At 41.4% G+C, this 24,694-nt stretch overlaps 1 protein-coding gene across 8 annotated transcripts in view; it reads right to left on the bottom strand.

Moving 5' to 3' along the window:
* Positions 1-20,316, bottom strand: part of rap1gapa (RAP1 GTPase activating protein a) — a 152,015-nt gene extending 131,699 nt beyond the window's left edge. For 7 of the 8 annotated variants that reach the window (XR_009807116.1, XM_061903141.1, XM_061903137.1 and 4 more), the window contains exon 1: positions 20,180-20,316. Coding sequence is in view for 6 of the 8 variants with exons in the window: in XM_061903141.1 (XP_061759125.1) it covers positions 20,180-20,223 (44 nt within the window). In the remaining 2 variants the exon portion in view is untranslated. The remainder of the gene's footprint in view (positions 1-20,179) is intronic. The other variant, XM_061903149.1, reaches the window with a different exon arrangement.
* Positions 20,317-24,694: the final 4,378 nt, after the last annotated feature.

Below are 24,694 nucleotides of genomic sequence, written 5' to 3'. Positions count from 1 at the left end.
GATACTTTTGCATGATACCACAAATGTGGGTATCAATCAGATACTAAGTCGTCACAGTATCAAACATTGGTCATTTTCAAAGTCCTCATGTGTCCAGGGACATATTTCCTGAGTATATAAACATAATATACATTTTTTTTAAATGAAAGAAGATTTGATGCAAAAAAATATTGACGTACTCATAGTAATATTGACTAGTTACGTGCCTGTACTTGATATCATTACAGTGGATGTTAGGTGTAGATCCACCAATGACGTTTGTTTACATTTTGATGCCGGTGAGCTACGGTGTGTAGTGAAGCATGTTTAGCTATTCCACGTCCTGCAGGGATGATACTTGGAAGAAACACTTTTTTCGCCATTGAGACCAGGATTACTGATTTAGAAGTCGCTAAAACACTAACTTTAGCCGCTAGCTAGCTAGCCATGTCTTAATGCACCTCTTCTTAAAGGTGTTTCAGTGTTATAACTTCACTTTTATCTTTAGTTTTTAAGCCAAAATGTGTCCGTTCTCCTTTTTCTGTCCACACACTGTGTCCGCTTATAAATACTCTGTGATTGTGTGCTCAAGAACAAGCTCGTTTGCTCGTAAAACCAGCAATTTCATGACGTGACTTCGACGCGGAGAAGACCTCTATGAAGAAAATAAATAAAGGACCCAGATTTCCCTCGCCCGGACGCGGGTCACCGGGGCCCCCCTCTGGAGCCAGGCCCGAACGTGGGGCACGATGGCGAGCGCCTGGTGGCCGGGCCTGTTCCCATGGGGCCCGGCTGGGCATAGCCCGAAGAGGAAACGTGGGTCCCCCCTCCAATGGGCTCACCACCTATAGCAGGGGTCATAGAGGTCGGGTGCAATGTGAGCTGGGCAGAAGTCTAAGGCAGGGCACTTGAAGGTCCAATCCTCGGCTACATAAGCTAGCTCTTGGTACGTGGAACGTCACCTCACTGGGGGGGAAGGAGCCTGAGCTAGTGCGCAAGGTGGAGAAGTTCCGGCTAGATATAGTCGGACTCACTTCGACGCACAGTAAGGGCTCTGGAACCACTTCTCTCGAGAGGGGCTGGACTCTCTTCCACTCTGGCATTGCTATCAGTGAGAGGCGACGGGCTGGGGTGGCAATTCTTGTTTTCCACCCGGCTCAAAGCCTGTACATTGGAGTTTAACCCAGTGGAGGAGAGAGTAGCTTCCCTTCGTCTTTGGGAGGGGGGACGGGTCCTGACTGTTGTTTGTGCCTACGCACCAAACAGCAGTTCAGAGTACCCACCCTTTTTGGATACACTCGAGGGAGTACTGGAAAGTGCTCCCCCAAGTGATTGCCTTTTCCTACTGGGGGAGTTCAATTCTCATGTTGGCAATGACAGTGAAACCTGGAGAGGCGTGATTGGGAAGAATGGTCGTCCGGATCTAAACCCGAGTGGTGTTTTGTTATTGGACTTTTGTGCTCGTCACAGATTGTCCATAACAAACACCATGTTCAAACATAAGGGTGTCCATATGTGCACTTGGCACCAGGACACCCTAGGCCGCAGTTCCATGATCGACTTTGTAGCTGTGTCATCAGAGTTGCGGCCTCATGTTTAGGACACTCGGATAAAGAGAGGGGCAGAGCTTTCTACCGATCACCACCTGGTGGTGAGTTGGCTGCAATGGTGGGGTAGGATGCCGGACAGACCTGGCAGACCCAAACGCATTGTGAGGGTGTGCTGGGAACGTCTCGCAGAGTTTCCGATCAGAGAGAGTTTCAACTCCCACCTCCGGAAGAACTTTGAACATGTCAAGAGGGAGGTGCTGGACATTGAGTCCGAGTGGACCATGTTGTCGAGGCGGCTGATTGGAGCTGTGGCCGCAAGATAGTTGGTGCCTGTCGTGGCAGTAATCTTAGAACCCATTGGTGGACACCGGTGGTGAGGGATGCCGTCAAGCTGAAGAAATAGTCCTATCAGGCTTTTTTGGCTCGTGGGAATCCGGAGGCAGCGGACAGATACCGTCAAGCCAAGCGGTGTGCGGTTTGAGCGGTCGCGGAGGCAAAAACTCGGACATGGGAGAAGTTTGGAGAAGCCATGGAAAACGACTTCCGGACGGCTTCGAAGTGATTCTGGACCATCATCCGCCTCCTCAGGAAGGGGTAGCAGTGCACTGTCAACACCGGGTATGGTGCGGATGGTGTTCTGCTGACTTCGACTGCGGATGATGTAGATCGGTGGAGGGAATACTTCGAAGACCTCCTCAATCCCACCAACACATCTTACTATGAGGAAGCGGTGCCTGAGGAATCTGTGGTGGGCTCTCCTATTTCTGGGGCTGGGGTTGCTGAGATAGTTAAAAAGCTCCTCAGTGGCAAAGCCCCAGGGGTGGATGAGATCCGCCCGGAGTTCCTTAAGGCTCTGGATGCTGTGGAACTGTCTTGGTTGACAAGACTCTACAACATCGCGTGGACATCGGGGCGGGTGCCTCTGGATTGGCAGACCGGGGTGTAGGTTTCTCTCTTTAAGAAGGGGAACCAGAGCGTGTGTTCCAACTATCGTGGGATCACACTCCTCAGCCTTCCCGGTAAGGTCTATTTAGGTGTACTGGAGAGGATGCTACACCGGATTGTCTAACCTTGGATTCAGGAGGAACAGTGTGGTTTTCATCCTGGTGGTGAAACTGTGGACCAGCTCTATACTCTCGGCAGGGTCTTTGAGGGTCCATGGGAGTTTGCCCACCAGTCTCCATGTGCTTTGTGGACTTGGAGAAGAAATTCGACTGTGTCCCTCGGGAAGTCCTGTGGGGAGTGCTCAGAGAGTATGGGGTATTGGACTGCCTGATTTTGGCGGTCTGCTCCCTGTACGATCAGTGTCAGAGCTTGGTCCGCATTGCCGGCAGTAAGTCGGACACGTTTCCAGTGAGAGTTGGACTGCGCCAAGGCTGCCCTTTGTCACCGATTCTGTTCAGAACTTTTATGGACAGAATTTCTAGGCGCAGTCAAGGCGTTGAGGGGGTCCGGTTTGGTGGCTGCAGGATTAGGTCTCTGCTTTTTGCAGATGATGTGGTCCTGATGGCTTCATCTGGCCAGGATCTTCAGCTCTCACTGGATCGGTTCGCAGCCGAGTGTGAAGCGACTGGGATGAGAATCAGCACCTCCAAGTCCGAGTCCATGGTTCTCATCTGGAAAAAGGTGGAGTGCCATCTCCAGGTTGGGGAGGAAACCGTTCCCCTTGTGGAGGAGTTCAAGTACCTCGGAGTCTTGTTCAAGAGTGAGGGAAGAGTGGATCGTGAGATCGACAGGCGGATCGGTGCGGCGTCTTCAGTAATGCGGACACTGTATCGATCCGTTGTGGTGAAGAAAGAGCTGAGCCGGAAGGCAAAGCTCTCAATTTACCGGTCGATCTACTTTCCCATCCTCACCTATGGTAATCAGCTTTGGGTTATGACTGAAAGGACAAGATCACAGGTACAAGCGGCCGAAATGAGTTTCCTCCGCTGGGTGGCGGGGCTCTCCCTTAGAGAAAGGGTGAAAAGCTCTGCCATCCGGGTGTAGCACAAAGTAAAGCCGCTGCTCCAGTGGCTGGGGAGAGGAAAGTCTGGGCTTCCCTCCTTAGGCTGCTGCCCCCGCGACCCGACCTTGGATAAGCGGAAGAAGATGGATGGATGGACTTCGACGTGGGCGCAGGGGTGTGTGGGACCGGTATGTTTCAGAGGCGATACAGTACAGAAGATTATTCATTAGTATCGCAGTACTATATTAATACAACCCTAGTACCAATTACAGCTGGTTTGCCAGTCTGGTTCCAAACCAGATGGTCAATTCCTTAGGATCAGAATATATTAGTCTGAGATGAAACTGCACTGAATACAAGTACAACATGCTCGTACATACTTCTATAAATAGTGCCTAACTAATGTCGAAAAAGCCAAGCCAGCTAATAGTGCCAACACGTGGAAGAGGGAATGTTTTAGTACTTCATGGCTGACCAAACAAGGGGAAGAAAAAGCATGACACAAATATTCCAAGATGCAAAATTGAATTAACATTGTTGTCGTCCATTGCTGACTGCTGTGAAACATGTGTTCTTCCCCGTCCCTTAAGTCATCTGTGTGCCACAGTGGAACCAACACAGTTCAGACTTAGTCATGTTTGACACAAAATCACCCAGGAATGAGTGAAATCAAATACTGAACAAAACAAGTAGCTTCGTTTATCGATCATGTCACCAGATATTACAGTTTCAAGAAATTCCCTCATGAATAATGCAAGGTCTGAAAGTAAGACGATGTCCTCTTCCTTTTTTGTAGGGACTGATACTCAAAAGATAAACTCATTTTGGGGAAACTGTGTGATTACGGGGAAACATGCCAAGTGTTTTGCTTTATGTAGGCTGCGACCTAGTTTGTCTTAATGCAGCGGATCACATTTTTAATGGCAAAGCTAAGTGTGACATGTGTGTTTGTTGTATAATGCTGCGCTTGAACACACACATGCACGTGCACATAACTTCATGTTTGCTTCATTGCCAAGATCCTCACAGCAGGAGGAGGGTGTCACTAAGTCCCGCATCACTAATAACATTTCTCTAAATCTTGCTATGCTGCTTGAGTTTCTCCGGATTTTTGGAGATTGAATCAGCCGGGGTGTGCCCAGATTACTTCATGGGCCAAATACCAAAACCAATACAGGACAAATGTTCACCTTTTGACATCGGCATCCTGTGTATTTTTAGGGGTAGAATGACAAAGTTGAAGAAATTAACATGAAGATAAAAATAAGAATAAGATGTGAAACTGATGTAATATGCAAAAAAAGGTAACACTTTAGCATGGGGAACATATTCACCATTAATTAGTTGCTTATTAACATGCTAATTAGTAACATATGGGCTCTTAATTAGTCATTAAGTACTTGTTAATGTATTATTCTGCATGGCCATCTTATACAACCAATGAGCCATTAGAGGCCTACTGAATGCGATTTTCTTATTTAAACGGGGATAGCAGGTCCATTCTATGTGTCATACTTGATCATTTCGCGATATTGCCATATTTTTGCTGAAAGGATTTAGTAGAGAACATCGGCGATAAAGTTCGCAACGTTTGGTGCTGATGAAAAAGTCCTGCCTGTACCTGAAGTAGCAGACGATATCCGCGTGACGTCACGGGTTGTGGAGCTCCTCACATCTGAACATTGTTTACAATCATGGCCACCAGCAGCGAGAGCGATTCGGACCGAGAAAGAGACGATTTCCCCATTAATTTGAGCGAGGATAAAAGATTTGTGGTTGAGGAAAGTGAGAATGAAGGACTAGGGAAAAAATAATACAAAAATAAAAATAGGGCAGTGGGAGCGATTCAGATAGGGAAGATGCTGTGAGAGGCGCCATGGCAGCCGTGGAGGTGGCAGGACCACTCGGTCATGCCCAACCGCAACAAGGGATAGCACCGTACCGCTTTGAACCCAACGCTGACGGTGACGGACAGGAGGACGCATATTGATGCTGGAGTAGCACACGACATAGATCGCTTTCAGAATACAGAAAGGTAAAATGTTTTTTATTAATACACATAATACACTGTACTTTGTGTGTGTTGTCCAATCTAACCGTGTTCCCTTTACATCTCTGTTCCATAGTAAAGCTTGACTGTCATATTTCGGGAATGTAAACAATGAAACACCGGCTGTGTTTGTGTTGCTAAAGCCGGCCGCAATACATCGTTCCCACCTACAGATTTCTTCTTTGATGTCTCCATTTTTCATTGAACAAATTGCAAAAGATTCAGCAACACAGTAGTTCAGAATACTGTGGAATTTTGCGATGAAAACAGGCGGCTTAACAGCTGGGAACGATGCTAGAACAAAATGTCCTCTACAATCCGTGACGTCACGCAAACGAGTCATCATACCGAGACATTTCAGAAGGATTTTTCGGCGCGAAATTTAAAATTGCTATTTAGTAAACTAACCCGGCCGTATTGGCATGTGTTGCAATGTTAAGATTTCATCATTGATGTATAAACTATCAGACTGTGTGGTCGGTAGTGGTGGGTTTCAGTAGGCCCTTAACTAAGAGTCTTCCCTCAATAACCTCAGAATTATTGCTTATTATTACTAAGTAAGGAAGTTGTTGTATATGATTCTCCCTTTAATACCACTTAATGAATATGATCTGTTTTTACATAACAAAACACAAGACTACAATAACCCTTACCGTAACCCTTAAGTATTTTTTACAATATGTTCCCCTAGTGTCCAAATAACTCTAAATTAAGTCTTTGTTACTTACAATATTTTCCCCATACTAAAGTGTTACCGCAAAAAAACACAATAGCCTCTTTAGGGAAAAAAAAGACAAGTCTGTCCAAATGTCATGTTGGACAAATATAGACTATAGAAAATGTGTTGATGCATTCGTGGATCATGACTCATATTGCACATTGAAAAGTGTACAATCAAAACAGTGTGTTGCCCTCTTTTAGCTTGAAAAAGTGCACCAACCTGATGAACCTGTTTATTTGTGGCATGGCGAAGGTTTGGATGTCAGACCCAGCACACAAGAAGAAAAAATGTTTTTCATTCTATCTTTGTTGCTCTTGTTTAGTTACCAAAGATGAACCGGTTTCCATGGAAACAAACATCCTTCAGTAAAAAATGGTCCGAGACACTCTATACACTTGTTGAATTCTCCTAATTTCTCACCTTTTTTGGTCAACTTTGTAACATTTCCTTCACTTTCTGAATCTTAGATGGTCGCCATATTGTCAAGTCAGCGACATGGCGTCCTGCAAATAGGTCACAAGGCAAGGCGCCCGTGGAGTAAATCCAGCTTAAAGCAAACAATTTTGCTGTTCAGCTTGCAATCAACTGCACTGAAATGATACTGCTGGAAGGTTCTGTCGGTGAAATTGAACCAGTACTCTATGTATAAACCGTAAATTGTTTTTAAAAAGGCCTGAGGCTTTCTGACATTGGCAGGCAACTCGATACAATGTTTCATATTTCTTCTCTTTCTTTATGGGAAGACAACAACCATGCATGATGAGAACGTAAAAACATTTGACTTTTTTTTAGGATGTTGATTAGATGTTATCATCATGACCAAATAGATGTATGGAACAGTATTTTACTCAACTCTAATAAGCACAAAAACTGGACTATTGTAATAACAAAAGTGTGTAATAATGCAGCAAATTGTATTATTGTAATTTTTTGTTTTGTTTTTGTTTTAGTAATGAGCAAACCTTTACATTTGGGCGGGGAGGTACTAGGACAGGGGTCAACAACCCAAAATGTTGAAAGAGCCAAAAACACTAGTATAACAAAATCTGTCTGGAGCCGCAAAAAATTGTGTTATAAAAAATGTTATAATGAAGACAACACATGATGTAGTGTCTATATTAGCTATATTAGCCTACTATCAATGGCTGAAGCAAATCTTCGTTGACAGAAAATGTATTCTACACATTTTTACAACATTAGAAACCATTAGTAAATCAGAGGCTATTCACAAGGTGAGATAACTCCTGGAAATTACTGGCTTTTAATAGCCAAAGGTATAGATGTGTGTGTCCAAGTTTAAGGAAACGGCAAGTTGTCTTCTTCTAATGGATGTATTACAATCTTTGCAAGCTGGATACCGCTTGCTGTGGTCTGGAACAACATGGCACACAAACAACTATGAGAAATATTTAAATTTTCCTGAAGGAACTCTCCGGAAGGAATCGATAAAGTATGATCTATCTATCTCTACAGACAATATTACATACAGATAATGTGTCATGAGACATGCAAATATAAATTGAATTTACAAAGGACATAATTAAAGGAAATTAAATTAGTTCAAATATACCTACAAATGAGTCATAATGATGCAATATGTCCATACAGCTGGCCTAAATAGCATGTTAGCATTGATTAGCTTGCAGTCGTACGTTGACCAAAGATGCCTGATAAGCACTCCAGCAAATCAATAAAATCAACAAAACTCACCTTTGTGCATTCATGCACAGTATAAAACATTTGGTGGACAAAATGAGACAAAGAAGGAGTGGTATAAAAAACGTCTTTCTGTGGCAGCATTGGAGAAAGATGTACATGTAAACAAACTACAATGAGTTCAAGGATTGCTGAAATTAGTAGGACAAAACGGTGCTTACCAAATACTCTCATCAGTGAAGCATGTATAATAAAAAATTAGGAAGGTTTGTGTCATGTTTGCTCTCCTACAGAAAATATATTAAAACAAAATTTGTATTTTTTTCTTGATCTTTTTCCATATTCACACATCTCTGAAAGAGGTCCAGGCAGCCACTATGGGGGCGCTAAAGAGCCGCAAGTGGCTCTAGAGCCGCGGGTTGCTGATCCGTGGACCAGGATATCAATTTGGCCACAAACTTTTTGGTTTTAATATTAGTTATAGAAATCAATTCAGGGTGTGGGGTCAAGACAGCAATCATACATTCAGGTGAGTGCAGGACAAATAACTAAATATCCAAGTCAAGATTTATAGTTAAAAGTTTGTCTATTGCAAGTGTGTATTTATTGTTTCTATTTTCAGTCCTTCAAAGTTGCGATATCACATTCGTGCCAATTCACGCAAATTTAACCAAGCACCGCGATTTACGGGCGGCCTTGCGACTTTGTACAACACCTCCAATGTCGCAACAAATTGTTATCAACGAGCGTCATTTTCGCCAATCGCAGTTGTCACTGAGCGGCACTCAAATCTGCACGTCAACTGTCTAATCAAAACGTATGTCTGTTTCTTCTATCAAAGATTTATTGCTAAAACAGCAGTACTTGAGACCTACTTCCTGTTCCTGTCTACTTTTTGGGGTAATGTAGTATACGTACATTCACTTCCTACTATAAAACTATTTATATATTTATTTAACATTTATTTATTTAGTGTAAAGCGATTAAAGAACATATTTTCATTTGCGATGATAGCCTCGCAAAGAGCAGCATTTACATGTCAGAGTTGTTGAAGTGTGATGATAATCCCTCATCTTCTCTCACGTATCAGTAAAAATTACCACTATAGAACCCTCTCAATTTTTTAGGGTAAATGTGTTAGAACATAAACGAATGTTTAAGACGGACAAACACTTTTAAGCGTAGAACATACATGGAGAATGTCTGCCACTTGTGGACAAGAGAACAGACAGGAAGAATTTGGTGGTGTTTCTTTCTATAATTATAATGAGTTTTATTATTAGTATTATTATGATTATTACTAGTTCTAGTAATTCAAAGAGTACAGTAATTTGACAATGATGTCTGAGTATGTGCTTTTACTGACATCTCGTGTCTGTGCGGTAAAAAACTAGTAAACATTAAAACAGTATTTGTTTTCCAAGTTCTTGCTGTTGAGGTTAAGGTTACAAAGAACACTTAAAACAGTTAACAATAAATGAATTAAATCACAATTTGATACGTTGTTGGAAAAAAAATAAGCCCTCCCAAAAATGCTACAACACAAAGTCAAGCATTGCCGGCAGCAACAATTACAAAAAAAATAATGCGAAATCCTGTAGGGAATGTATATTAAGAAGGAACAACACAAACAAACATTCAGTCACATCATAATGGTAGAACTAACATTGACAATACTGCAATAGAAATATAGACACAAGCCTGCTACAGGGCTGGTGAAAAGCTACAGTATTACTTAGCAACGTATACGCATTTATAAATATTAGGAGTATAACGTTTGATCTATATAGCTATAGATCAATTTATGTTCCTAAGATTGAAAAAAATTGATTTGGCTTTCGTTGGCTTTCCAAAAGCTAAATATCCATGCAACATTTTTTTTTTTTAAAAGGTATTAATCGATTTTATCCATGCTAGAAAAGAAAACAATGGCTTTAAAAACAGAAGACTTTATATCAAGGTGTTTTTTGCACTTTCTAGATAATTAAACACTGTAAAAATGACGCAAAAGATGCAAGATAGTGCTCCCCAAAAGGCGACGTCGCGGAGGTCTCCGAGGTGAAGGCCATTTTATCTGCCCAGTGAACTGCAAAGTATTATTGTGAGTGTCGAATAGATCATGTTGGGCATGCAAATACATATTCACTCTTACTGTAATTATGCTGGGTGATTATAATCATACTGATCATATCCTTACAAGAAATAACAGGAATATAGGAAACTTCACCTGCATTGTTCAGTATTTATTTCACAGTCACACTGGTCACATTTTTGGCTAAAAAGTTACTGAATCGATTATAACTCACTGAAACTATTTGGATCAAATTGTTCTTAGAAAAATAATATCATCCCAATCGGATTGGCAACATCAAATTCTGAATCAAATCGAGTCGTTGTTAAAACAAATCGTTGTACACCTCATTTTATTTAATCCATTAAAATGGAATACTTTGATTTGAGGGTTGAGTGTTTTGAGCTAAGATCTTTGTCACAGAACCAGTTAAGCTTATACATTGACGTACTTCCAGCTATTGCAGTGCATTCTGGGATTTGTACAGTCAGCACTGTGTGAGTTACATGCTCGCCTGTCAGTTGAAAGGAAAAGCTCAATTTTCTTCTCATAAACAACATAGACGTATGACTTTAAAATACAGACAATATGTAAGTTGGAATTCAAGGTGCATGAGAAAAGAAACTGGATACTGTCAACATGTAGAATGAAAACAAACCTGAACCGTACAACCGGGTCTCGGCCCAGCAGAGACTGAATGAGCCTTTTGACAGAGACGTGGGTGTAAAATAGCTGAATGTTCTCATTTGACTCGACTACATGTTTGAGTACAGTAGTCAACTGGCTCTGATGCACACAGCAAAACGCTGGTCAAACAGTCACCCATCAGCAGAATAAAACAATTACATCAGGTTCATTACGGCAGGTATCAGACGTGACGGTCTGGACAAGGACTAAATATTGACATATGGACTCCTATTTACTTACATAATACTATGCATTTCGCCATCATAAACCATCACCAACACACGATAGATAGATAGATAGATAGATAGATAGATAGATAGATAGATAGATAGATAGATAGATAGATAGATAGATAGATAGATAGATAGATGGATGGATGGATAGATAGATAGATAGATAGATAGATAGATAGATAGATAGATAGATAGATAGATAGATAGATAGATAGATAGATAGTACTTTATTGTTTCCATCAAGAGAGTTCCCTCAGGAAAATTAAAATTCCAGCAGCAGTGAACAGAATTGAGATTGAATTTAAAAAGTAAAAAGTAAATAATGGGGGCATATGGAAATTAAATAGAAAATATAACAATAATAAGCAACAATAAGAATAAAAATATAATGGTAAAAATAAGAATATAACAAGAGGAACTAGGCAGTAGTGACCATGTTATGAAAATATATGGCACTGTTATTGCGCTGTTAATTGCACTGCTTTTTGTTGCAGTTTATTTCAGTATTTCTACTCTTTTGTTTATGTTTTAAATGCCTTCAAATATATTTTTCCAGTCAGGTCGTTGCAATATTTTCTGGAGCTTTAAATATTTTAGACATGTGAGGATGTGTCAAAATGTAATATTTTTGCCACGTCTCAGTTTGTCCACGCGGTTGAAAAAAATTAAGGTCTACGGCATGATAGAATATACAGTTTACCCATAAGAATATGGAATGAGGGCAAAATGAGGCCCAGTGTCTCCATCATGGCGAGTGATTGTGACAAAGTAAATATGCAAGGTGGACTGCATGAGTAGGCAATGAAGAGCCCTCTGTCGCTCTGCATCTCCTGTTTGTTTTGCCTCTGCCCTTGGAAGTGTACATGAATGACCTCCTGTTCTCAAGTAGCCCTGCCTTGCAGTCTAATCATCTTTTGTCATGCAAACATTTGCTTTTGTCAAACAAAAAATGCGCTCTCTGTGTTGTTCCCCACCCTCATCCAGGGTTTCATTTGCAGTACAATAAGCGTCAGGCGTGAGAGTGACACGTTTGTCACAGCGACAGCAGCCAGTCTTTGCAGGAAGCTGAGAAAATGTTGCGCTTTTATGTGTGCGCTTAACTATACTGTGTCATATTGGAATAGCTACCCGGCCATCTCAGAAAGAACGCTAAACATGTTGCACTATTTGTGCACTATTCAATATGTAGGGAAATCATTTCTCCACTGTCTCATCGTGACACCAAGCGTCACATTGTTCATGTCGCCTGACGCTCTTTGCCCCACAGGCCACAGCGTTTGTTAAAGGACAGCGCTCATCAACATTCTATCTGTTTCACCATGAAGCGTTAACGAGGACGACAAACAGAGAATACACTGTACACGGATCACATGACATGCAAGCATATGACCAGACTGTCGGGTCATTACTTGCCGTCAATACAAACCTGAAATTCAAGTCCAAGCCAGCAATCAGTGTCGGAAATTTTTCATGAAAAGGTATGATCGCTAGTGCCAATTATTTAGCTTAGTTCAGTTTATTAAGGATCCCCATTACTCTACACCGCAGTGGAGACTATTCTTCCTGGGGTCCAGGCAAAAAACGTCACAAAATCACAAAACAAAAGTTTACAATGCAGTACAACATGATCAATATTAACACTTTGTAATACGAAAATTGCAACAACAAAACACAATAACTTGGAGTTTACATAATAATGTTCACTACAAGCCTTGCGATGAGGTGGCGACTTGTCCAGGGTGTACGCCGCCTTCCACCCGATTGCAGCCGAGATAGGCTCCAGCGCCTCCCATGACCCCAAAGGGAGTAAGCGGTAGAAAATGGATTAATAGTTGGATGTCATGTCTTGTGATCATGTTTTGCTTACTTATGTTCTGTTTGTTTAAGACACCATTGCTTCCTGTTTTTTTTCACTCCCTTGTTTTGTCGCCATGGTTACTTATCGTGTTCACCTGTCTCTGATTAGTGCTCTTCACCTGCTTCCCGAGCACTAATCAGAGGCAATATTTAAGCTGGTTTTTGCCAGTCAGTCGCCCTGGCATCGATGTTTGTTTCATGCTCTGTTCTTGCCACAGTAAGTCTTGCTTGGTTCATGCAATGCCTCTGTTCTTTTCATGCCATGCCAAGTAAGTTTTTTTTGTTTATTCATGCCACAGTTAGCTACTTTGGTTTTATGTCCATAGTTCAGTCTAAGTGTTAGTTTTTTTTTCTGCGTCAAGTTGTGCTTTCGCCTTGTGCGCTTTTTTGTTTTCACCTTTCTCAAGATTCAAGATTAAATCATGTTTATACCTGCACAACATGTCCCGAGTAGTCCGTCTGCCTTCCTGGGAGAACGACCCCGCAGCAAGCTGCGACCCCCCCATCTTGACAATGGATGTTCATAACAAAGACGAAAAAAGAGCAATACAAAAATAGATATATCCATCCATCCATCCATTTCCTACCGCTTATTCCCTTTCGGGGTCGCGGGGGGCGCTGGCGCCTATCTCAGCTACAATCGGGCGGAAGGCAGGGTACACCCTGGACAAGTCACCATCTCATCGCAGGGCACAAAAATATATATATATTGTTTGCAAAATAAAACAAAGTACCACTGGCCTACAATATACACATTAGTGTGCCAAAGACAAACAATATTCTAAGTAACAAAAAAGTACCACAATTAATTACATATGACATAAAGTACATACAAAATCAAGATGATATCAATATAAAAAGAATAACCAGAAACAAGAATGAATTTAAGCAAAAAATAAGTCTAAAGAAGATCAATGAACCAGTCATGACATTAGGTACATTCTAGAGCAGGGGTCACCAACGAGGTGCCCACGGGAACCAGGTAGCCCGTAAGGTCCAGATGAGTAGCCCGCTGGCTTGTTCTAAAAATACCTCAAATAGCAGCACTTACCAGTGAGCTGCCTCTGTTTTTTACGTTTTATTTATTTACTACCAAGCTGGTCTCGCTTTGCTCGACATTTTTAATTCTAAGAGAGACAAAACTCAAATAGAATTTGAAAATCCAAGAAAATATTTTAAAGACTTGGTCTTCACTTGTTTAAATAAATTCATTTATTTTTTTACTTTGCTTCTTACAAATTACAGAAAAACAATTTTAGAGAAAAAAATACAACCTTAAAAATGATTTTTGGATTTTTAAACACAAATACCTTTTTACCTTTTAAATTCCTTCCTCTTCTTTCCTGATAATTTAAATCAATGTTCAAGTAAATTTATTTTTTTATTGTAAAGAATAATAAATACATTTTAATTTAATTATTCATTTTAGCTTCTGTTTTTTCGACAAAGAATATTTGTGAAATATTTCTTCAAATTTATTATGATTAAAATTCAAAGAAATTATTCTGGCAAATCCAGAAAATCTTTAGAATGAAATGTAAATCTTATTTCAAAGTCTTTTGAATTTCTTTTAACATTTTTGTTCTGGAAAATCTAGAAGAAATAAGGATTTGTCTTTGTTAGAAATATAGCTTGGTCCAATTTGTTATATATTCTAACAAAGTGCAGATTGGATTTCAACCTATTTAAAACATGTCATCAAAATTCTAAAATTAATCTTAATCAATAAAAATTACTAATGATGTTCCATAAATTATTATTTTTATTTTTTCAAAAAGATTCGAATTGGCTAGTTTTTCTCTTCTTTTTTTCGGTTGAATTTTGAATTTTAAAGAGTCGAAATTGAAGATAAACTATGTTTCAAAATGTAATTTTTATTTTTTTTCTGTTTTATCCTCTTTTAAATCGTTCAATTAAGTGGTTTTTTTTCATAATTTATTCTCTACAAAAAACCTTCCGTAAAAGGAAAAAAAATGTACGACGGAATGACAGAGAGAAATACCCATTTTTTTACATATATATATAGATTTATTTATTAAAGGTAATTTGATCAAATTGGCTATTTCTGGCAATTTATTTAAGTGTGTATCAAACTGGTAGCCCTTCGCATTAATCAGTACCCAAGAAATAGCTCTTGGTTTAAAAAAGGTTGGTGACCCCTGATCGAGAGTAATCTCTTTCCTCAATACTTATAGCCTTGTAATAATGATTAAAAACGTAATAATGATGAGCAAATAAACTGCATTTCTTTGCATTTTAAGTATCATTATCAAATATGACTATTAAGTATCAAGACGGGGCTAAACGCACCGAGAGCAAGTAGGTGCAGTCCTGCTGAGCGCTAAGATAGCTTCGAACAATAGAAGAAATAAGTGCTTGGCAAAGTTGAAGAAGTGTAGGCGGAAGCATGTTGCAACAGAAGGTAAGTGTAACGAGGTCGATAGCGAGGAGGCATGGTTCATCCATTTTCTACCGCTTGTCCCTTTTGGTGTCGCGGGGGGTGCTGGAGCCTATCTCAGTTGCATTCGGGAGGAAGGCGGTGTACACCCTGGACAAGTCGCCACCTCACCGCAGGGCCAACACTGATAGACAGACAACATTCACACTCACATTCACACACTAGGGCCAATTTAGTGTTGCCAATCAACCTATCCCTAGGTGCCTGCCTCCGGAGGTGGGAGGAAGCCGGAGTACCCGGAGGGAACCCACGCAGTCACGGGGAAAACATGCAAACTCCACACAGAAAGATCCCGAGTGCAGGATCGAACCCAGGATCTTTTTATTGTGAGGCAGACGCACTAACCCCTCTCGCACCGTGCACCCCCATGTTGAGGCATGGTGATACGCGGAATGTTCTTCCAACGATGATGCAGGAACTCCGAAGACAGCGTGCAGGAAGGACAATGATTTATTTGCATAAATCCTACAAAAATACCAAATGAACAAAACAAGCAAAACACGAGGAGAGCGAGGACGTGAAGCTAACGGGGTAGCAATACACTGGGAACGCATGAGGCAAGGCTTAGCGCGGGACGCACGAGGAACAACTTTAGCAGTTGCGTAAAGCAAACAAAAGCACCGGACTGAGTGACGGGAAAAAGCAGGAATTGTCAGGACTGTGACATGGATTGGTTTTGCTCCTTCGACGCAGAGGGGTTACAGGACGAACCAGGCGTGAATTCAGGTACATGATGATAATTTATTAATACACTAAATACAAAAATAATCAAAACAAAGGGCGCTCACAAGGAGGTATATTACTAGACTACAAAATACAAACAGGAAACAAATACACTTGCACAATGGCATGAATGAACTATGAACATAAACAGCAAGATGGCATGACTATAAACAACTAAAACGAAACACTTACTGTGACAAAAAAACAGGAGGCAAGACTAGCAAGGTGCGTGGCAGGTGATCGTGGGCATGGAGAATTAGTAACATATGTAGGCAATGCAATAGCAGACATGAAGGCAGAAAGAAAATAGCAAAGTTCCCAGGACGAGGACAGAAGTAAAATGGTATAAATAGCAGCTATGATGATTAGAAACAGGTGTGGGACTGAGGGCTGGGCATGACTTGGAGACCAGGTGGAAACTAATGGGTTACTATGGAAACAAACAAAACCAGGAAGTGTAAAACGGGAAACAAAATTCCAAAAACAAAACAAACATGACCAAACTTAAAACTTAATTACAGGCATGACAGGACTAAGTAGCTCTCTGATTAGTGCTCGGGAACAGGTGAGCATCCCCAACACTAATCAGAGGCAGGTGAAAACAATAAATAACCATGGCAACCAAGGAGACACAAAACAGAGGTGCTGAAACAGAACTAAGCCAACAAGAGACATAAAACGTAAACAAATGTAAATAAATGGTAAACTAACCCGGCCGTATTGGCATGTGTTGCAATGTTAACATTTCATCATTGATATATAAACTATCAGACTGCGTGGTGGGTAGTAGTGGGTTTCAGTAGGCCTTTAAAGCGCTTTGACACTATTTCCACATTCACCCATTCACACACACATTCCCACACTGATGGCGGGAGCTGCCATGAAAGGCCCTAACCACGATCCATCAGGAGCAAGGGTGAAATGTCTTGTTCAAGGTGCTGTGTCAATGCTGTGTCAGCATTGTCACAGGTAGTACACGATACATAAATAAATTGTTGGTGTCAATATGATTGATACTTGAGTGATTATGTTGATATTTTTATTTTTGTTTAATTTGTGTGTCGTTTTTCTAAATGTTTACAAATTCAGGGACTCGTTCCTTGGACACAGGAGGACTTTAAGGGCAAAAATGATTTCAATGTGTAATACATTGCTATATAGCATGCATAGTAGTTGTATATTAGTTGTTGTGCACTATTGACTTTGTTTTGCTCAAAAAAATGTACGGCATTAAGGAGATTTATATAGCCCAATTAGTTGCGGTTTACCTGACACATGAGATGTGACGCATTGGAGGGGTGCTCCTTTAGCCCCCAGACAGCAGTAGAAGGTTGAATATCTTGAAATGTGTTTTGTTGCAATTCCAATTTCGACCACAGCATCAGTTGTTGTATAAAGTGGTGCTTTCCATCATTTTCAGCAGACTGCATTGCAAAATGATTACCCCCCATCTTCCTTTCACATAAGCTGCACCCAGGAATGCCATCCATCCATCATCTTCCGCTTATCCGAGGTCGGGTCGCGGGGGCAACAGCCTAAGCAGGGAAACCCAGACTTCCCTCTCCCCAGCCACTTCGTCTAGCTCTTCCCGGGGGATCCCGAGGCGTTCCCAGGCCAGCCGGGAGACATAGTCTTCCCAACGTGTCCTGGGTCTTCCCCGTGGCCTCCTACCGGTTGGACGTGCCCTAAACACCTCCCTAGGGAGGCGTTCGGGTGGCATCCTGACCAGATGCCCGAACCACCTCATCTGGCTCCTCTCGATGTGAAGGAGCAGCGGCTTTACTTTGAGTTCCTCCCGGATGGCAGAGCTTCTCACCCTATCTCTAAGGGAGAACCCCGCCACCCGGCGGAGGAAACTCATATCGGCCGCTTGCACCCGTGATCTTATCCTTTCGGTCATGACCCAAAGCTCATGACCATAGGTGAGGATGGGAACGTAGATCGACCGGTAAATATGCACCCAGGAATGGGGCCATATAAATCCCTTTTGTAATGTGTGTAATAAAAGAGAGAAAGGAACTAGTATAAAAAAACAACATTGAATACTAATTAATAATTGTTAAAATGTCAATTGCACTCAGCTTTAATACAATGACAAATGTGCAGTTAATACAAAACCCAAAACCATTGAAGTTGCTACATTGTGTAATATCTTTCTTCTGCTTGTTTTTTTTAAATATTTGTATATATTTTTTCATGTTACAAAATGATACATTTTTGCAATATAAAAAATAAATAAACTAGCGGCTAACTGAAAATGGGATGTCAGCCAATCAGTCAGAACCTGACAGATCCTCGTGATTGGCACAGCAGTGATAGGAGCGGATCCTCCTCATAGGGACAGGTAAATAAAGGAGTGCCCTGCTTGAAGGACCTTCAGAGTGTCAGTGGATGTGTTCATTACCGACTGAAAGACTTTTTCTGCCGCCATTCATCTGTTGACTACAGTGTGCTGATCGTTAATGTGTATCTGAAGACGTTTACATTTGTGGAAAAATTGCGAAGGGTAATTCAATAAGTAATCAACCAACAAAATTCACGACCCCTCTGGAGGACCCCGGGTTGAAGACCTCTGACCTAAAGGATCATGTTTCGCACATGTGATCGCTATAGGTATTGGTATCAGCCGATCTCAACTATGGGTGTTCAGAATCGACAGTCTAAATCCCTGATCGTAACATCCTTTCCTCGGGTAATACATTTTGAAGCCATCTCCTGAGTCTCATGTGTGCTGGTAAGACAATAAAGTTTGTTAGTTCCTTGACTCCTTGAAACAACTACAGCAAATGCTTGTTCAGCAAGGTGACAGGTGAGCTGGAACCTATCCCAGCTGACGGGGGCAAGAGACGGGGGGGTACAACAAGGTTGTCAATCACAGCCCTCTTATGGGCAATTTGCACTCACATTCACACCTGTGGACAATATTTCGCTCAAAACAGTGTGTGGAGAGGCGGAGCCGACGACCCGACAGCGGGCCAGGGCAAACGGTGGTCCTGCCCAAGATGGCGGCCAGGAGGCGGAGCATGTAGCAGAGCGGAGAGGCGGGGCACGGCTGGAGCTACACTACAGCCATCAGAGTCAGGTGCGTACACAACACACCTGTGCTCAATCCCTGCATCTTCTGCTGCAGCATAAAAGGGGAGAGGGAGGAGGAATCGTGGCAGAAGTAGGAGAGGAAACAACCGGCAAAAAAGACCACGAGAGCGACGGGATCGACCCTGAGTAAGATGAGCAGCCTCAGCAGACGCAGCCGCCGGCCACCGAAAGGTGCGCCGCGACGAGCAGGAAGAACCAGCGAGGTAGAAATTGGCGCGACCGACTGTCAAGAAAATATGTTTATTGAAATAATAAACCCGAGTCAAACCTGTTACGATGCGTCCTGTATCGATCGGCACTGCAGCCCACACAAGGACGGCTGGAGACCCGTCACACAGTGCAATTGAGATCCAAAGTCACCTAGCTGTGAGGCAAGTGTGCTAACCATGTAATATCCATCCATTTTCTACCGCTTATCTTTTTTGGGGTCACGGGGGGTCGCTGGATCCTATCTCAGCTGCATTCGGGCAGAAGGCGGTGTACACCCTGAACAAGTCGCCACCTCATCGCAGCACGTAATATCCTTGCCATGCATATTTGCTACCGTTCAGCATATATTTTCACTATTCAATTGAAAATGAGCTCCATATCTTTGAAAAACAACAGAAATGACCTTTTGTCGAATTTAAAACCTATAGGTACTGTAAATGGATGCATATACAAGTAAATACACGTAGACTGTTCAACTTCAGAGCATTGCAGTGAAACATGGCCCCTTAAGTGAAAACATGAGTGCCCAGTAGCAGTGATGGGTGTGCAGCTCTTGAATACATCTTGTGTCACACTTTGTTTGGGTTAGCCTTACTTGCAGATCCAAAGCAAAATATAATTAGCTGAACTAATACGAAACTTTCCAAAACCGGATGTCGTCAAGCCACGTCTCTATTGACCGGGTGCACTTCAGTTTGGCACTTATAAAAGAAGGCATGGACACAAACATTACTAGGACAAAAGCTGCAATGATGAAAATGTTCTGCTGCACACAAACACACACCCACACACACGTGCACACGCACACTCGCGCACAAGAGAATGTGCAAAGTCATCAAACAGGGTGACAGAGATCCTCCAACAGGCTCTGTCACACTAATATGCAGACATTCTGTGATTCCATGAAGAATATTATCATGATAAGGATTACAACCCTTACCCTCCATAGGCTCCGAAAGTAAAACTCCTCTTTCTCTGTGGCATACCTGCTGACACACGCCACTGACTGAGTTCACAGAACTCAATGGAGCCAGCATTTGTGTCACTTACGCTGACTGAGCATGTGTGTGTGTGTGTGGTGTGTGTGTCCACTCCCCCAGCAGGGCTAATGTGCCCTGCCCCTTCCTTGCACACACGCCTTCTTTGCACACAGGGAGAGGGAACGAGGATGGGAATGGAGGAGAGTAATGGTGCATGCCACGCAGTCTCCCACAGAAACAGAAACGTGCATGCAGGCCATATGCTTTCTTTTTTTTCACGGCTAAATCCACATTTGTAATACAGACACACTGGTTGATAGAACTCTGTTGATAAAGCAGACTTGCTAGTCCAATTGCGCGGCTCAGCACAGGACGACTGGTCAAACAAGCTGCAGACAAGCAGTTAATCATTCCACACAAACGTTCTAATCACAGAGCTTTGGCAGCTCCACGCCTGCATACTGTAGACAGGATGACCGCTCAGCAACTTTCTAATCTCCTTATGCATCTACTGCCTTCTTTCTTTCTTTTGTAAACCCATCAAGCTGGAATATACTCTCGTGTCGTGTAGTTGTTGAGTCTACTGTTAGCCCAACCTACTCAGTGGCCTAGTGGTTAGACCAGGGGTGCCCATTACGTCGATCGCGATCGACTGGTCGATCTCGGAGGGTTTGTCAGTCGATCTCAAGCCAGGCATTAAAAAATATACATAAAAATGAGCAATCATCAATCATACCAAGACTTCACTTTCGTCAGTTGTTTGACATTCTCGGCACCCGAGGATCTTGTGAGATGACGCTGGCTGCTGCGAGCTCATATTTAAGAAAAAAATCACTAACAGGGCGGACGCAGAGAAACATATTTTATTTCTAGAGACTCCGTACCTACTGTCAAAACTCTAAAGACCGACTGCACAGTTCCTGTCTTCACCATAAAAGACCTGTTTCATCCTGCCTGTGCTAACAAAATAAGAGTCTCAGAAAGCTAGCGTGCACAAGCTAGCAAGCTACGGAGTTTGATGCCAATGTATTTCTCCCCCGCCCTCAGCGACCGCTTTCTCACTTGCTTGCCCACCCGCACAGTCACTGACGTCACTCACCTGCTGCCAGACATTAAAGGGCCACACACATATGCTACTCTCATAACAAAGTGTTTAAAAACGAGTATGCAAGTTGGACAAATGAGATGCCAAATCCAACCACTTTCATGTGGTATTGGACAGAAAGGAGGAATTTTTTTTCCCTCCATTTGAAAATGCGGACGTTATCAGCACCACTGTCTAATTCCAATCAATGCAAGTCATCAGAATCAAATACACCAACTTATATTCTTGTCTTCATGAAAGAAAGGAATCTATGTGTGTTAAACATGCTTGTATTATCATTAAACACCATTAACTTGTTAACAAAAATGTCTCTTTCATAAATAAATGAATATAAATTATAAATAGGAATGAGGTAGATCTCCTCGACTTGGTCAATTGAAAAGTAGCTCGCCTGCAGAAAAAGTGTGAGCGCCCCTGGGTTAGAGTGTCCGCCCTGAGATCGGTAGGTTGTGAGTTCAAACCTTGGCCGAGTCATACCAAAGACTATAAAAATGGGACCCATTGCCTCCCTGCTTGGCACTCAGCATCAAGGGTTGGAATTGGGGGTTGAATCACCATAAATGATTCCCAGGCGTGGCACCGCTGCTGCCCACTGCTCCCCTCACCTCCCAGGGGGTGATCAAGGGGATGGGTCAAATGCAGAGGAAAGATTTCACCACACCTAGTGTGTGTGTGACAATCACTGGTACTTTAACTTAAAAGTTGAAAACAGTTTTGTGCTTTAAATAAAGACATAAATAGTCCATTAATGGGGGCTCTCTATTTCGCCCACAAACCCTCTAAATAACCATCCGAAACCTGCCAACAATACTCTACATGCATATCGTGACCTGAATATTAACCAAATATTAGCGATGTTGTTATTATAAGCGCTAACACAGCCAAACAATTTTTTGCGGCGTATTGATAACACGCAGCTCAGTAGTACTCTGCAACATTTACTGTGAGCGAGCAGGGATATCCTGCTGCTCCCACATCATCACGTCTCACATCATGTCTCACATCTGGATATTAGGATTTAGCCGTGAATCTAGAAGTTGTTCATCTGTGACATTAAATTTATAACAGGAGATGGGGAGAAACACACACAATATCAGAAGTCTGATGACATATCCCCACAATTTGGTACAGTTTGACATCTGTTGATGACCCGGACATGGTGAGAACGACACAAAAACACACTTAGTCCCTCCTGGGCTCACACCCTGTTTTTTTTCAAGGATTTTGTTAATTCTACATCCAAACAAGAATGAACATCCTAGCAGTCGACATTCTAAAGACAGCAGACCTTGTACGGTAAGTGATAATTTTTTATGTTTGTTGGCTCTCATAAAGGAACAATAATAATCAGTAATGAAGAAGAAAATAGCAAATGTAGTGATGCGTTTTTTAAAATGAATGCGACATGTAAGCTTAAAATTATCAAAACACATAAATATTAACTGTAATTATTAATGTGCCTGTTACTACATGACATATATACTTACATCATGTACTGTATATAAAACCCGAATGGAGGTGTTTGGATGTTTTTGTTAAGGGCTTTATAGGTATAATTTCGCAGCTCTAACTTGCTTCATTGTAAGAAAACTTTTGATCGCATTTATTTAATATTTAGAATGCAAAAAAACAAGTAATATCCATCGTCATTTCTCTCATAAAGATTGTGAACAATAGGCAAAATTCCTAAAAAGTGCAGTTCCACTTTAAAGCATAACTGACACCACATAATTATTCATCTGAAGAAGACCTGCAAGTATACCTGAAAGGGACCTATGATCATTTTCCTCTTTTCTAACTTATAAATGGTATAACAATGCTAGATACTCATGTTAAACGATGCCATAAGGTTCATGGCAGTGGTGGCAAGGGATATGCAATATGGACGAAAAAGTATATCTCGATGTATTTTTACTTAAACTCGATTGTCGATATATTTTCCGGTGAAAATATTTTGAGCGAAATTCACTGAAATTGAAGTGAATGACAACTGTACTGCAAACAGTCAGTGGCACTTTTATTAACCAAGTTAGTCAAGATGTGTATTAACAGCGCAGAAAAGAAACTGTTTAAATAGCACATAATTACATAACTTGAATAAAATAAAATACAATAAAAACAAGAATATATACATAAAATTTAAAAATATTATTTCTACACAAAATAAATAAAGCTGTGCAAATAATACAAAATGTATCAAACTCAGATAAAAAAAATTAACTTGCAAGCAGGCACTTTTTAATTCCCAGTCACAATGTAATGGACTGTCACACTTGTACGGTTCTGCGGTCCTACTAGACCACATGGCTGTGGTCAGCGCCAATAAAGTGACTTGTCTTTATTGTGCGACTATGATCTTGTTGTTTGTTTCAAAATGATTTAACTTTTCAATGTCAAAATATAAACAGTAGAAATAATGAACAAACTGTCAGCTACTGTCTTATTGTAAAACACCGATGAAAATGAAATGTAACATTTAGACAGGCTATACTGAAGCAAGAGACATCACATCATGTGTGTTCTTAAATGTGTTCCACTTCCTCCAGTTTTGATTTGGGCTTACATGGTCAAATGAATGTTTTATCCAGACGCATACATTTGTACAAATGTGGCCAAGTAGGCACATTGTGGGTTTCCTGGCCGTCGTCTACATCGCTAAAAGAAAAATCTTAAGAAGAGAATCCCTCCGCCGTCTTCCACTATTTTTTTTTTTTATCTATAAATCTCCCGCTTGAACATTCCCTCCTTTTTCTCCTGCTCTCTCGCTGTCATTTGGGATGTCTGTTGTGATTTCCCTTCCTGGTTCCATGACCTGCCCTATCATGCCTCTGATAGGCCTGTCCCTAATGTTTTGGCCTAATTTTAACCAATCGTGACTCATCATAGTAAACCCTCCAACCAATCATGGATGTTCTTATATGTAAACTAACCAATCATCATTGAGGTTTCACAACAAATAAGCAGCGTTTGGTCATTTTATCGTAAAAAAAAATTATATCGATATTACGATATTTTCTTGATTAATATCTTGTTTAAAAATATATCAATATAGCTTACAAACTCAATATATATCGCCCAGCCCCATACTTGCCAACCTTGAGACCTGAATGAGTATATCCGTTCGGCCACCGTGTTCAATGGAGAAGTCTGATCTACAAAATTTGCAGGTAGCATACCCCTTCCTCTTTGAGCTGTCCTGGATGAACTGATTGAAGTCTGATCTACAAAATTTGCAGGTAGCATACCCCTTCCTCTTTGAGCTGTCCTGGATGAACTGATTGAAGTCTGATCTACAAAATTTGCAGGTAGCATACTCCTTCCCTTTCGAGCTGTCCTGGATGAACTGAAATTATTTTTTCTAATCATTTTG

Source organism: Nerophis ophidion, linkage group LG06 (genome assembly GCF_033978795.1).
Source record: "Nerophis ophidion isolate RoL-2023_Sa linkage group LG06, RoL_Noph_v1.0, whole genome shotgun sequence".
Taxonomy (NCBI): domain Eukaryota; kingdom Metazoa; phylum Chordata; class Actinopteri; order Syngnathiformes; family Syngnathidae; genus Nerophis; species Nerophis ophidion.
Note: the sequence above shows the minus strand (reverse complement) of the source record. Positions and strands in the feature narration are given on the sequence as shown.